A 13,888-nucleotide genomic window follows, 5' to 3' on the forward strand; every position below is an offset into this window, starting at 1 on the left:
AATTTCCCCACCCACATGTGGCCCTTGGGCCAAAAAGTTTGCCAACCCCTGTTCTATATGCTCTCTGAGAAGTGAAAACTCTCTCATTGGGAACAAAAAAGAAAGAATAACTCCCATTCAATGCAAATCTGGAGATACTCTGAGGAGCACTTTACACTTCTTGCTTCCTTTATTTTTCCTCATTTAACTCAGAATGAAATTCAATTGAAGTCATATAAATTCTCAAGTTTGTGTGTGGAGTTGAAAAGTATCCAGCTTTAGAAAGACTATTTTTAACATACAAATTCTGAAAGTAAGTGCTCTGCAGAGGTGGTCTGGAATCTTTCTATGCAGCTATCAGGGGTGAAAGTAACTTACAGGACTTACCGGTACCGCTGGAGTCCTGAGGGGGCGTGGCCTCAAGCGGAAGAGGCGTGGCCTCAAGATTTAAAGGCCCTGGGGCACCGGCTGTGGCTGGGAGTCCCAGGGCCTTTAAATCAACCAGGGGCTCCCAGCTGAAGAGGTGGCTGGGAGCCCCCCCGGGATTCAGGGGAAAATTAAAGGGCCCGGGGCTCTGGCCGCCATGGGGAACCCCGAGCTTTGCCGGGCTAGGGCCGGGATTTAAAGGCCCCAGAGCTCCTGCCGCTGTGGAGAGCCCCGAGCTCTTTAAATCCCAGCCCCAGCCCAGCCGCCGGAGCCGCAGGCAGGATTTGAAGGGCTCTGGGCCACTGTGGGCAGCCCAGAGCCCTTTAAATCCCCGCTGCGGAAGCTGGTGCGGTCCGGCACGGCGTACTGGCTCTTGCCAGTACGCCGTACCGTACCCGCTTACTTTCACCTCTGGCAGCTGTGGAAACAGAATAAACTGGCTAGTTTTGCTGTTAGAAGGTCTTAGCCCTTTGTCACTAACGGACAAGTCTGATTCTGCCTCAAAGCACCAAACAACTGGAAACCCATTGTGGGCCAATGAACCTGAATATGAAATAATAAGTTGAACCAGCCACAGACTCATTTCACTTATAACCATGGCCAAATGTTTACTGACAAAAACCTTTGGTAATGAAGAGCTAAGGTTAACCAGTTATATCATGTCCTTTCAGAATGTTGAGTGCAGTAAAACAAATGTCTGAAAACCAGGAAATACATCGTTAAGGTACATACCCACACAACTCTAACTCTGCCCTCCTAGAGGGGCCATAGCCACTGGGCATTATCTGCATGTATTGCACTTCAGTCGTCTCAGATGTACATTATTGAATGGTGGAGAGATTAACTGGAACAGTTTAGAAGAACTGTGATTGTGAGATGAGGTGATCTTGAGGGCAGTACACCTATGGATGTTTGAGAGAGCCCCTCTCCCTGACCATTTTACATGTGATCCAGGGAAAGAGGTACATATGTAACTTGAGAGGTACCTTGACCCTCTTGGAGAGGCATCAGACTAGCCCACTGAGTAGGACCAAAGAATGCTGCCTAACCCTATATTCACCTGTGCCCACTCCACTTCAAAATATTCACCAACAGCTGCAGATAAAGTGGTGAGCAGCTCTGTGAAAGATGCCTCAAGTGACTTGCATAAGTATCTATGTCTGCATGTTGAGCCAGGAGCCCACTTATCCAAGCATTTTTTTTCAGCCAAAAGATCATAAGACCATGCTCCACAAAGCCATGAACCGATACCATCCCTCCACCCTGAGCAGTATGTAGTCTTCTACTGAGTAGGGAGTGAGGAAGAGGAGTGGGGGGGGGGGGGGGGAAGAAAAGATTATTTCTTAGTGTTCTATTTTTACACAGAAAAACAAAAAACAGCAGAAAAACAGGGCAGAAGGGGAAGAGACTGTACATGTCAATTGTGCTGATGCACTGAGGAGATGCCAATCCACTTCTGTAGCTAAACAAACTGCAAACAGCAACCACCAGTTACTTCAGTTTGCACAGATTTCAAAGTGGCATTGCGGAAAATAACCAGATACACTCACGCTTTAGGATTCCAGCAAAACAAATGAATAAAAGAAGTGGAAACCGAATTTAAAAAAAACAGTTCTATACAAATAAACTGTATGCCTTTATAGGTCTATTAGAGATACAATGTGGGTGAAGTATATTTTTGATTAGACCAACTTCTGGTCTGAAGAAGAGCTCTGTGAGATTCATAAGCTTGTCTCTCTCACCGAGAGATGTTGGTCCAAAGATGGTATCTCATCCATCTGGTGTCTCTTTATATGCCTATCACTCTTGCTTAGCCATATTTACTATTTTATTGCTCTTCTAGGTTACTACTAATTTATTGCACCCAAATGCACTAAGCACTGGGAACAGGAATACAGTATTTCTTCCTTGAACTTATAATTTAAGGCCCGAATCTCACAAGTTGCATGTGGTGAACTGCTTTGTCCTTGTGAAACTTCATTTGATTCAATGGGGTTCTGTGCAAGGACAACAGTCTGCTCACATTCAACAAATTGAAGTATATGAGCCTAAATAATTACTGCATTATAATGTAGCTGGAATATTTTAACAATGAAGCAGATCTGGTGGTTCCAATGAACTTTTTTCTAATTATAATATTCAGATTGCTAATAGAATTAATTGTCTTTGAAAAGGCTCATAATGCATCGAGATATAAATACATTAAACATGTAACACACTCAGAAAAGTGAAAAACTCCTACCATTTTTATACCACTTACCGAAATATAGGAGTATGGCCAGGCTTTGGTTTGTTCCAAGTAAAGTGCGAAGGAACAGAAAGAAATTGGTCACCAGGCAAATCCTTTTTCAATGCATGTTGAGATCCAGAGCAATCATCTATTGCAGTTTCAAGGGATGGTGATAAATTACCCTGTTCTTCAGAACAGAAATCTATTTTTCCTGATAGAGTAGCAGTTTGATCCTCAGAAGTCTTTCTTGTTTTAAGAGGGATGTCAGTCTCTGTACAACACTGAAATGGTGAAAGGCCAGGACTAAGACCTTGTACACTATGGAGAGAAGTGTTTAACCATGTGTCTTCTGTTATGCTTCCCCTAGGAGAGTGGCCAGGTGATGGAGTTGGAGAATGGTGAGGAGAGAGAGAGCCGGCATAACAAATCTCTGCACTGGAGTGTCGTCGCTTCCCACAGGGGGATGTAGGTCTCGATGAGGGCCTTGATGTTGGTCTAGGGTTTAGCCAATTTTCATCTGTAATACTAGTTCTAGGAGAATGACAAGGAGACTGTCTAGGAGACAGGGCATGCCCAAATCCATAAGGCTGCTGCCAAGATTCATCCCCTGGACTCCTTGGAGAACCACCAGGAGATGCCAAAGGAGATCCAAGGGTAAATCGAGCAGCAGCTTCATTCAGCTCCGAGTCTACATCATCATAAACGTGAGAGAGAGACTCGCAAGAGGAAGCATCTGAGAACCAGCTCCTGGAGGAAATGCTGCTGGCAGGGCTTGGGCTAAGGGATGATTCCCTGTATGATGGCTCAAGAGGAAGATACAGGTGGTCCCTTGAAGGCCTTTCCATATATTCATTTTCTGGGCCATTTGTGTGCAATTCATCCTCAGTAGCTTCAATCCCTTGATGACAGTTAGGAGAGATAGATGTAATTTGAATACTAGGGCACTCAAAGGGTTTGGGTCCACCTAGTGGACTGTATTTAGATTCTGGTACCTCACAAGTTCCTTCATAGTTTTTATGACCCTGCAGTCTGGTTGGTGGAGACAGAGGAGAGGAGTGTGACTGCAATCCATGGTGAGGGATACAAATTGGCTGATTTACAGAGGATGGTGGTTGGTCTACATTAAAGATGTATATGGATGCACAATCATCTGGTTCAAGATCTGAAAAAAGAACCAAAGAAAAAAGTCAAAGTGTAGTATGTTGTATATGAAGTTTAACTTATTTGTATGATAGTTATTAGTTATTCTAGGCAATTCCCAAGGTACTGAATGCTCTCCAGCTTTCCCACTAAACACCTCAAACAAATTTTACAGCCTTAATCTATTTCAGATTTTTTAGATACCCGCTATAAAGTGGCAATATTTTAATAAAAAAAGACATTGCATAGCAGTGATTTTAATGATATATGTTGACTTTGCACACTTGAAAACAGGTTATGCATTTACACCCTGAAATACAGATAAAAATCTTCATATTGCAATCTTTATTTTCAAATGTATTTTCCATAAAACACTCAAAGTTTTAAAAACAGTCACTTCATTACTTAATTCATACATTTAACTTCCTGCATTTTTTCCATTAAATTTGCTCTCTTCATTAGTGTACAAAGAGATTTCACTTTATTGCAGTCCAGCTTTCCATTAATAAATGTATTTTAAAGTATTAGAATAGCACGCTTAGCAACATTTACCATGTTTAAAATTAGAATACTACAGTAATAGAAAATGTTCATGAGTCATACCTGTGTGTACAGATTACAAACAGCCAGAAAACATTCAATTATAGGTTGATAGATCAACATATCAACCTATAATTGAATGCTTTCTGGCTGTTTGTAATTGAGATTTCCTGAGCACTTCTATTCCAGAAATCCTTCCTCAACCTTTAACGTTTTCAGACTGAAGTTTTCCAACTCTAGTCCCTACAAGAGTCAATAAAAGCTGTTCATTAAAATGGGGCAGAAATAAAAGCTGTGGCATGTAAGCCCTGTAAAGATAGTCAGCAGTTGCTTCCTTCAGTTCTATGCCAACTTCTCCCATCCCCCTCCTCCGCACTGGAAAAGCTCAATCAGCAAGAAGCATTAGAGTGGCCTACAAGGCTTTCACTCCTGCTTGTTACCACTGGAACTTTCCATCTGTTGCTATTCTTCTGCTAAGGAAAGCCTCCAATTACCAGCTGCTGCTGTTGCTCCTGCTCAGAGAGGTGCAGATGAACACAATTACTGGAGATTGAGGAGTATTCTCCCCTCCTCCCCCCCCCCACCCCTCAAAAAACCCACAATCTTGATTCACCTTGGTGCCACTCTCTCCCAATATATGTAAATAGAGTGAAATAAATTTAGCATCCTCCTCCAGGCTGTAATCCCCTCTGAGCTTCCCTCACTGCAACTGGCCAGATCCTACAGGGCTAGACTGCAGAGAGAAGTATCAACTCTGGCTCTTTATCTGCTGTTTCAGGTGGCACAGAACACAGCTGTATGCAACCTCCCCACCCTACTTCCTCCCAAAGCTTTCCAACCTCTATAACAGTGCCACTGCTGAAAGCAGGAATATAACAGATGAGAGGTGAGACAAGACCAAGACAAAGGCAAGCATCAAGAATATAAGCAAGTGAGCAAAAGAATATGGTGATAGGGTGGGGTGGGAGGAAGAAGGCAGAAGTAAGTCTGCACCAAGAGAAAATGGTTATTTCCCCTGTGACAACTATGATAATTAAAAAACAGTCACCCAACAGTTATAACTACACTAATTTCCTAATAGTGACTACTGCATCCTTTGGAAACTGAGCCACTACCAGTGTTATTTTACCTACTCCAATAAGAGAGCATATAAAAGCAGTGAATTTACCAGTAGCGACTCCAACCTCAATAATGCATGACCTAAGGCTACGATTCAATCAGGAGTATTTTTAATAAAAAGTCATGGACAAGTCAAAGGCAAAAAAAACAAAAACAAAAGAAGTCACAGCCCCATGACCGGTCCACGACTTTTACTCATGATTGAATTTTGGAAGGGGGGGGGAAAGAGGGTGTTGCACACTGCGGAGGGTGGAGGACGCTGCCAGGAGGTGAGCAAACCGGGGGGAGGGGAGGAGGCGGCTTCCAGGATGGGGTAGCCCCGGGGGGCCCCACAGCTGTTCTGGCTGCTGCCACAATGGGGGAACCTAGGGGCCAGCTGCATTGGCAGCTGCTGGGGGTGTCCCTGGGGCCAGCTGCCCAGGACCGCCAGAGCAGTGATCAGAGCAGCTGGCTGCAGAGCTGCTCTCGCAGCGGCCGCTGTGGCTGGCCCCAGGTCCACATCTGGGTCTGAAAATTGCATGGCGGGGCATGAACGCTCACAAAATTGGGGGTTGGGATGCAGGGGGGGAAGTGAGCACTCTGGCTAGGGGTGCGAGCTCTGGGGTAGGCTGGGGATGAGGGTTCTGAGGACTGGAGGGGGTCAGGGGTGCAGGCTCCAGGCACTGCTTAACTCAAGGAGCTCCCAGAAGCAGCAGCAGCAGCATGTCCTCCCCTACAGCTCCTATGTGGAGGCGCAGCCAGGAGGCTCTGCGCACTGCCCTGTCTGCAGGCACTGCTCCTGCAGCTCTCATTGGCCATGGTTTCTGGCCAATAGGAGCTGCGGGGGTGGCGCTTGGGGCAGATGCAGCATGCAGAGCCCCTTGGCTATCCCAGCATGTAGGAGCCGGGGAGGGGACATGCCGCTGCTTCCGGGAACGATGCAGAGCCATGGCACGCATGGAGTGGGGCAAGCCACCAACCCTGCCCCCCGGCTGGAGCGCCAGAGCAGGGCAAGCCCCAGATTCCACTCCCCGGCAGGAGCTCGAGGGCCAGATTAAAAACATCTAAAGGGCCGGATGCGGCCCCTGGGCCATAGTTTGCCCACCCCTGCTCTAAAAACTGAGCTGCAAGCCTGAAACTGGGAAAGAGGGATTTTTGGGTCATATGCACATCCCACATCAATCTGAACATTCAGTGAAATTACACTGTGTGTCCCCAACAGTCCTTTCAAGTAATTTTACTTCTTACTCTTGGCACCTTAATATTATGCTAGGTGCGCCACAGATTGACTTAACAATTTATCAACTTCAAAGCAAGGATTAACTTCAGACAAAATGCAACAAAGCAGAAACAAAAAAAGTGAGGCAAAACATGAATGTCATCAAGTTTACAGTTTTCAGCAAAAGCATGCATAGTGAGACCGGACAGGGACACACTAGAAGGGGTCAGCCTTTGTGGGAGAAGAGTGGCAGAAGGATCTGACCACTAGAGTTTGCTCCCTGTCCAGAACCTAGAATGCAACAAAATTCCAGTCTCTCAATTCTTCTGAAGTCAGCAAATATCTGAAACTCACTGGCTAAGTGTCTCTCATCCTCCTCTAATGTTGGCCCACAAAAGAGAACCTACTGTATTATTGCTGTCAGTTACCCACATTAAGCGGAAGAAGTTTGTAGGGCTGAAGACCCAGAATCAACATACAGCTCTGCAGCTGACTGCAATCAAGACATTTAGGTATGGACAGTTGGTCTCAGAATGATGCTGCCTTGTCTCTAAGGGTCAAAAAATATATCTAAGTATGAGGCCCACTATTTCCACCCTCCATCCCCCTCCAAAAATATCCATGAAGAACTTTCCCTCCTCTCTGCTGCATTTCATGAAGTCCAAGTACCAAAAGCTGACAGTGGGTAAGGAATCTTCATTCCTTCTCCCATGCCCAGGATCCCATTGAAGGGATTGGGGGAAGGTAAATGGCAGAGGTTCATCACACCCAGGGAGAAGGCAGCAACAGCATATATGTGGGGGGAGGATGTACAAGTACATGCTCCTTATTGTTGAAGCTCTCAAGACCACATGCTTCTCTGCTGGTATGGCCTACATCTATCAGCAAGAGACGAAAATCACTTAAAGTAGGCGTGGAGTAGGGAAGGGAGAAGTGCAGTTGATACTTAAGAGTATCTGTTATATACTTGATGGTCAGAAGTCAATGCTTTAAAGAATTTCTTTTAAACACCCTCCTCCCCACATATGATGTTGAATGCTTAAGAAAAATTCTGCATACAATATGAATATCAGTAGCTAAACAAAGGGCCCAATTATTATAACCTCAGCATTATAACAGAATGTGTTCTGATTTAATATTCATACAAAAAATAGCAAGCTTAAATTGATGAACAGGTAGATTGATATGTTGAATGAAACTCTTGTAACATTTACCATCAGAAGATGTAAAATACACTCTGGTCACCCAGATTCCCCCCCACCGCTTCTATTACAGTCAAACATTCAAAAAATGGAAATCAACCATCAACCAAGATCAATTTTTTAAATCTATTCTTTGTAAAAATCTTTGTTCTCATAGCATGGTCATGAAAGGAAAGGAACAGATAATTTAAAATATTTCCTTTTAAAGAAAAGGGCAAGTTGGTTTATTTAGAAATGTACATTAGCATCCATTCCCAAGGTTTTCTGCGTACCTTACATCAATTAAAAAAAAGTATGGCCTAAAAAACACAAAAAAACCACCACTTTGAAGTTGAAGCTATAGAAGAATTAAGCCCTGTTTATAATCAGTTCCCATCATGAATGGCTTTAGACCAGTGGGTCTCCAACTTTTTTACTGGAGACTCCTTTCACATCTCAAGCCTCTGAGTGCAACCCCCCTAATAAGTTAAACACACTGTTTAATATATTTAACACTATTATAAATGCTGGAGGCAAGTGGGGTTTGGGGTAGAGGTTGACAGCTCACAACCCCCCATATAATGACCTCATGACCCCGAGAGGTCCCAACCCCAGTTTGAGAACCCCTGCTTTAGACATTGTCTCCACACCACATGGTTAAAACTCGTATTAACCATGATAGCTAACTTTGTTCTGCTCATGCCAGAAGCCTAGGCTGGCACAGGCTTAAACTAGTTCAGCACACATTTTTGCAGTCTAGACCACTGGTTTTCAACCGTGGGTCGACGAACCCTTTCAGGGTAGGGCCCCATGGCTAAAACCCAGAGCCCGAGCCCCAGCACCTCCTGTGGAGCTGAAGCCAGGAACCAAGGGGTTGAAGCCCTGATCCTTGGGGCCCCCCCGCGAGGCTGAAGATAGGAACAACAGGGCTGAATTCCAGAGCCACAAGTCCCGGTGATCCCTGTGGGGCAGAAGCCCTGAGCCCATGGGCAGAGTTGAGGGACACAGGTGTTGCTCCCCCCAAATTACAGTGCAAGAGCAGGGCAGTCCTGGGGCAGCTCCACCCCACACACCCCTCCTCCTCTCCCCGCCCCTGTCCAGGCTGTAGGCGGGAAGCCAGAGCCAAGCAGTGTGGGATAGCTGCTGCTCTGGCTGGTGCCATGGAGCAGGCAGCCATGGCATTCCCTCATCTCCTGCTGCTGCTGGTGCAGAGGGTTGAAGCTGCTCCTCAGCTCCCAGCCTTCTTTGCTCACGCAGCCAGTCAGAGCTGTCTGGGCGGGGGGACCCGGCTCCATGGCTGGCAGAGCCATCGGGGAGCAGCTACCACAGGGGGAGTCCTCCCAGCACACAGCCCCTAGCTACACCCCACCTACAAACAACCCCAGCTACCCCTCTCTCTGAGCTACCCCTCCTCCCCCATCTGCACACAGCCCCTAGCTACCCCCTCCCTGCCCCGAGCTACCCCCATGCCTGCACACAGTCCCTAGCTACCCCTCTCCCTGCACCTTGAGTTGTTTTGAGGCTTTTTGAGCTGAGGGTCCTCCCCTACCTTTGAGTTATAATTTTTGGTTGTGCCCCCCTCAAGACAGTCAGCTGGCTTGCTGAGGTGACTCAGGGGGTGGAGGTGGGGCTCCCTCCCCAGACCCTGCAATATAGAAGTCAAACTACACCTATGCCTGAGGTGCCCCCCCCCAAACCCAGAGCCCCCACTCTGCTGCTGGGCCCTGGAGTTTTTGGAGCATGTTGTGGGGGGCCTCAGAAAGAAAAAGGTTAAGAACCCCTGACAGACATACATCTTATTATAGATGATCACTAAGACTGCGATTTAGTCACAAGGTCACAGAATCCGTGACTTTCAAAGACCTCTGTGACTTCAACCAGCGCCAGCTGGGAGCTGCAGGCCACAGCAGGGGGAACCTGGCAGCAGGGGGGACTCCCAGCTGCCTCGGCTTCTCATTTTGTCATGGGTATTTTTAGTACAAGTCAGGGACAGGTCACGGGCTTCTGTGAATTTTTCATTACTGCCCATGACCTGTTCATGACTTTTACTAAAAATATCCATGACAAAAGCTTAGCCTTAACTATCACAGGATGGCTGGCCCCTTTAAGAGTAGGCAGCACCCATTCCATCCATGATGGGCTTCTTTACAGAAAAAAATTCCATCTCTGACCACTTGTAAGTAATTACAACTGCTTAAGTAGCTTGCTGGCCCCTAATTGACTAATGAGAATCTGGACCTCATAAATGGTTCACAGCTCAGCTGGAGGACAGTACCCAGAGAGAGAGGAACTCCCAAAGAACAAAGTAGGAGAATACCTTAGGAAAGCAACTTACGGAGGGATCTTCCAAATTCCTGCATGACTGGAGGCTCAGCCTATAAGGAGCTGCATGCTGTCTGGAGAAGAACTGCAGCTGGCAGGATGGCCTTGCAGAAGCCCTGGCTTCAGCAGTCAAAACTGAGGGTGCCTTTAGGGTACAGGGGCTAGAGGTAAAATGGAAACTCAGGTGGAACAAGTTGCGACCAAGTATGCCTCCCCACTAAGAAGTCTGGGTGAAGATCTCTTCTATTTCTGTCAATGAGACACTCAGAAGGCGGTGCTGTTAGATACATAAATGTCTCGTTTAATGACCCAATCGAGAAAGTTATTGTAGGGTGTTCACCCACTGGTCACAAAGAGGTACACAAGGATAGCATGGCAAAGAGTTCTGCGGCACCGTATAGACTAACAAACGTATTGAAGCATGAGCTTTCGTGGGTGAATACCCACTTCGTCGGATAGCATGTTCCTTTTATAGACTGCTGACAATCTTGCAGGGGACGGGGTACTGTAGAAATGTAAAGACAGGAATACGTTCATGTCAGTGTATGATCAATTTATTAAGAAGAGACATCTAACTGAACACCTAGTCATGAATAAATTTAATAAAGGTGTCATTTAGCTATATGCAGAAGTTACAAGGTTTCAAATTCAACTACTAATTAACAGAGGATGAAATCTTGGCCTCACTGAAGTCAAGGGTAAAACTCAATGACTTCAACTGGGTCAGAACTTCACCCAGGGAATCCAAACACAACACACTGTTTGCAGAGAAGCAATGGTTCCTGCTTAATATAGTGGTAAGAAAAATACTAAGAGCCTTACAAGGAGACAGGAAAAGTTAGCTATAGAGCTTGAAGGAAAAAAAAAATCCTGGCATTTGATACACCCTTTGTCCTGTCTGAAGACAGGGTGGACAGACATTTCCTTATAACATTATGCCCCTGCTGTTTTCTGATACCGCAGCATGTATATTTGCCAAAACACTGGTGATCACATTTAGTTCTTTATTCCAGTTTCACAGAAAGAAGACACTGCTGAGAGAAGAGCATGGTCATGCAGATTGTGTGTTACATTAATGGATCAGATGATTTCTTCAAAAAAGAGTTTCTCCTTGTCTGCGCATATATCTCACTTCTCTTTTTTGAAACTGTTCACACTAAAATCCTGCCATAATTTCCTGTACAAACTTAAACAAAACGTGGTTTCTACTAAAACAGCAACAAAAAAGGAATCCAAGCCTATGGCAATAAAATTCACGTGACAGAGTTACGACTGTGACATCAAATATTAAAGGAAGTGAAACATTTTGGGCCACCATGCTTTTTTAAAAATGAATGAAAAATGTTACTGTTGTCCCTTTTCAATCTGAGTGGCTACTCAAAGTTCAGGGACTTTGGGCACACTCCACCTGGAAGTAGAAATTGATGGAATTCAGTATTTTCTATGATGCAATCTGTTCATTTATTAAGAACGTACAAAGGCCTGCTTGAGCACAGGTGGAATCAAGAACAAAAGGAGCAGTTTCTTAGCTTATAGTCCCAAGCCTCTAACACACACCAGACCCAGAAGTATACTCTCTCTCTCCAGGGTCACACTCTGCTCACAGGCAACTGCTTGGCTTTCTTGCCTCTAATCCTCTGTCCTTGTCTGTCTTCAGTTTGTGTGTTCTGCCTCCCTCACATACACACCTACCCAGGGGCGGCTCTAGGCACCAGCAAAACAAGCTGGTGCCTAGGGCGGCAAAATGTAGGGGGCGTTCCCTGCCGCCGGCGGGGGGTGGCAGGCTGGGCCGGCGGACCTGCCGCAGTCATGCCTGCGGGAGGTCCACTGGAGCCCCGGGAGGACCGGACCTGCCGCAGGCATGACTGCGGAGGGGGTGCTCGTCCCGCGGCTCGGCTGGACCTCCCGCAGGCATGCCTGCGGCAGCTCAAGCAGAGCCGCCGGACCCGCGAACCGTCCGCAGCCGCGGGAGGTCCAGCCGAGCCACGCGGGACCAGCGGTCCCTCTGCAGTCATGCCCGCGGGAGGTCCGCTGCTCCCGCGGCTCTGGGGCGCCTCCCGCGCATGACTGCTTGGGGCGGCCAAAAACGTAGAGCCGCCCCTGCACCTACCAAAAATAATTTGGTAAAAGCTACTCCACCCACACAATCCAAAATTCCTGGACAGGATCTACTAGGCCTTATATTAGTGGTAGGCACCTTAACTGTCTCACAAACAATTTAAGTGAACGACAGATTCACAAATCAATTTCAATGAGGTTTTAACTCAACCCATAACCAGGTTTAATCTAGCTCATAACATTATGAAGTATAAAACTGAATCCTATTTATGTATATTCAGAGCGAAGTAGAACAGACATTTTCCCCAAAGAGTTTCCATCATTTCCAACAGAAACATTTTTTCTGAAATTTCAGTAGTACTGTCTCACCCTACAATAAACAGCTGTAAAAAACAAAAAACAAAAAAACCAACAACTATATATACTGAAAGAGGAACTTACAGGTATGAACAAGAAGCTAAAGATCTCAACAACAAAATTCAGTTCAACCACTGGATTAGATTTGTAATTCTTTAAAGACAATGTGCTGTAGTTTCAACTGTAACTGAGTATTGTTCTCCTGACTCTCTCATCTAACTAGACGAACATGAATTGTGTGGAAAATTAATGTAGCGACCTTAACTACAAGAGACTGATTCCTGGTTTATATGGTGGTATGAAAATTAACTTTTCCGCCCTTTAAGTTAGAAAAGGCAACGTTTCTTACCAGATATTTATTTCTTAGCATTCTATACCAGTAGATAGAAAGTGCTGAAATCTGTCTCTTGTAGCTTGTCAACTTACAATATTCAGATGATCCCCACAAAGCAGTGAAGTCTGCAGACAGTTAGAATTTAAGCTAATTACAACATATGCTGAGTGCCCAGGATTCTATGGTGAGGCCAGAGTTTGAGAACTAGCGCTCTGGACTCAGTTTGCATTCTCAAGCCTTGAAACTTGCCCCACTTTCTCCAGTTCCACTCATGCTACGCACTAGATTTTACATCACTTACGCGACCCACTGTTAAAAATTCAAACAGATTTCCAAGTACTCAAAATCAGTTCTGCCCTCAAATGGTAAGAGCTATATTTTTTTGGGAGCGAAAGGATGGAGTAGATGTTATGCTATATTCTTTATATATAGAAGGGATTCAACCCATGTTAAAGTGTAAAAACTCAGTTAAATCTGAACTACAGAGATGTGACAAAGTGATTTAATAAATTCAGATCATCCTTAAGGCTTCAGTCAAGCACCTGTTACTCAGCCCGAACACCTACTGAAGTCAAATGGAGGATTATACATCAAATTTCTTAAAGTGGTGAAAGTTATTTATTTCTGTGTATGTGATCACATGATTTTATAGCTATTGATCCTTAGACAAAATGGTAGTGGTTAAAGTTAAGGCTTAAGTGGAATTAAGTTTATGATCCCACAAGCAGTATTACTTCTTACCAAAATTCTTCATCTTTAAAAACAAAGCCCAAATGTTAGTTGCATACAACAGAATAGTACCTTTTCTCCTTCAAAAAGGCTTAGGAAGTTTTTATATCAAGCACTTGAAAGCAGTCTGAGGCTATGGCTACACTTGCACTTCAAAGCGCTGCCGCGGCAGCGCTTTGAAGCGCTAAGTGTAGTCAAAGCGCCAGCGCTGGGAGAGAGCTCTCCCAGCGCTGTCCGTACTCCACCTCCCTGTGGGGAATAATGTACAGCTTTGA

The 13,888-nt window shown here is 45.4% G+C and overlaps 1 protein-coding gene across 4 annotated transcripts in view; it reads right to left on the reverse strand.

Annotated features, from left to right (window-relative positions):
* The window catches only part of NFATC3 (nuclear factor of activated T cells 3), a 151,149-nt gene that overhangs the window by 115,650 nt on the left and 21,611 nt on the right, over positions 1-13,888 (reverse strand). For 3 of the 4 annotated variants that reach the window (XM_044987265.1, XM_044987267.1, XM_044987268.1), the window contains exon 2: positions 2,666-3,797. In XM_044987265.1, the coding sequence (XP_044843200.1) occupies positions 2,666-3,797 (1,132 nt within the window). Of the gene's footprint in view, positions 1-2,665; positions 3,798-10,148; positions 10,226-13,888 lie in introns of those variants that run through there. The other variant, XM_044987266.1, reaches the window with a different exon arrangement.

This window comes from Mauremys mutica, chromosome 14 (assembly GCF_020497125.1).
Source record: "Mauremys mutica isolate MM-2020 ecotype Southern chromosome 14, ASM2049712v1, whole genome shotgun sequence".
NCBI classification, from domain to species: domain Eukaryota; kingdom Metazoa; phylum Chordata; order Testudines; family Geoemydidae; genus Mauremys; species Mauremys mutica.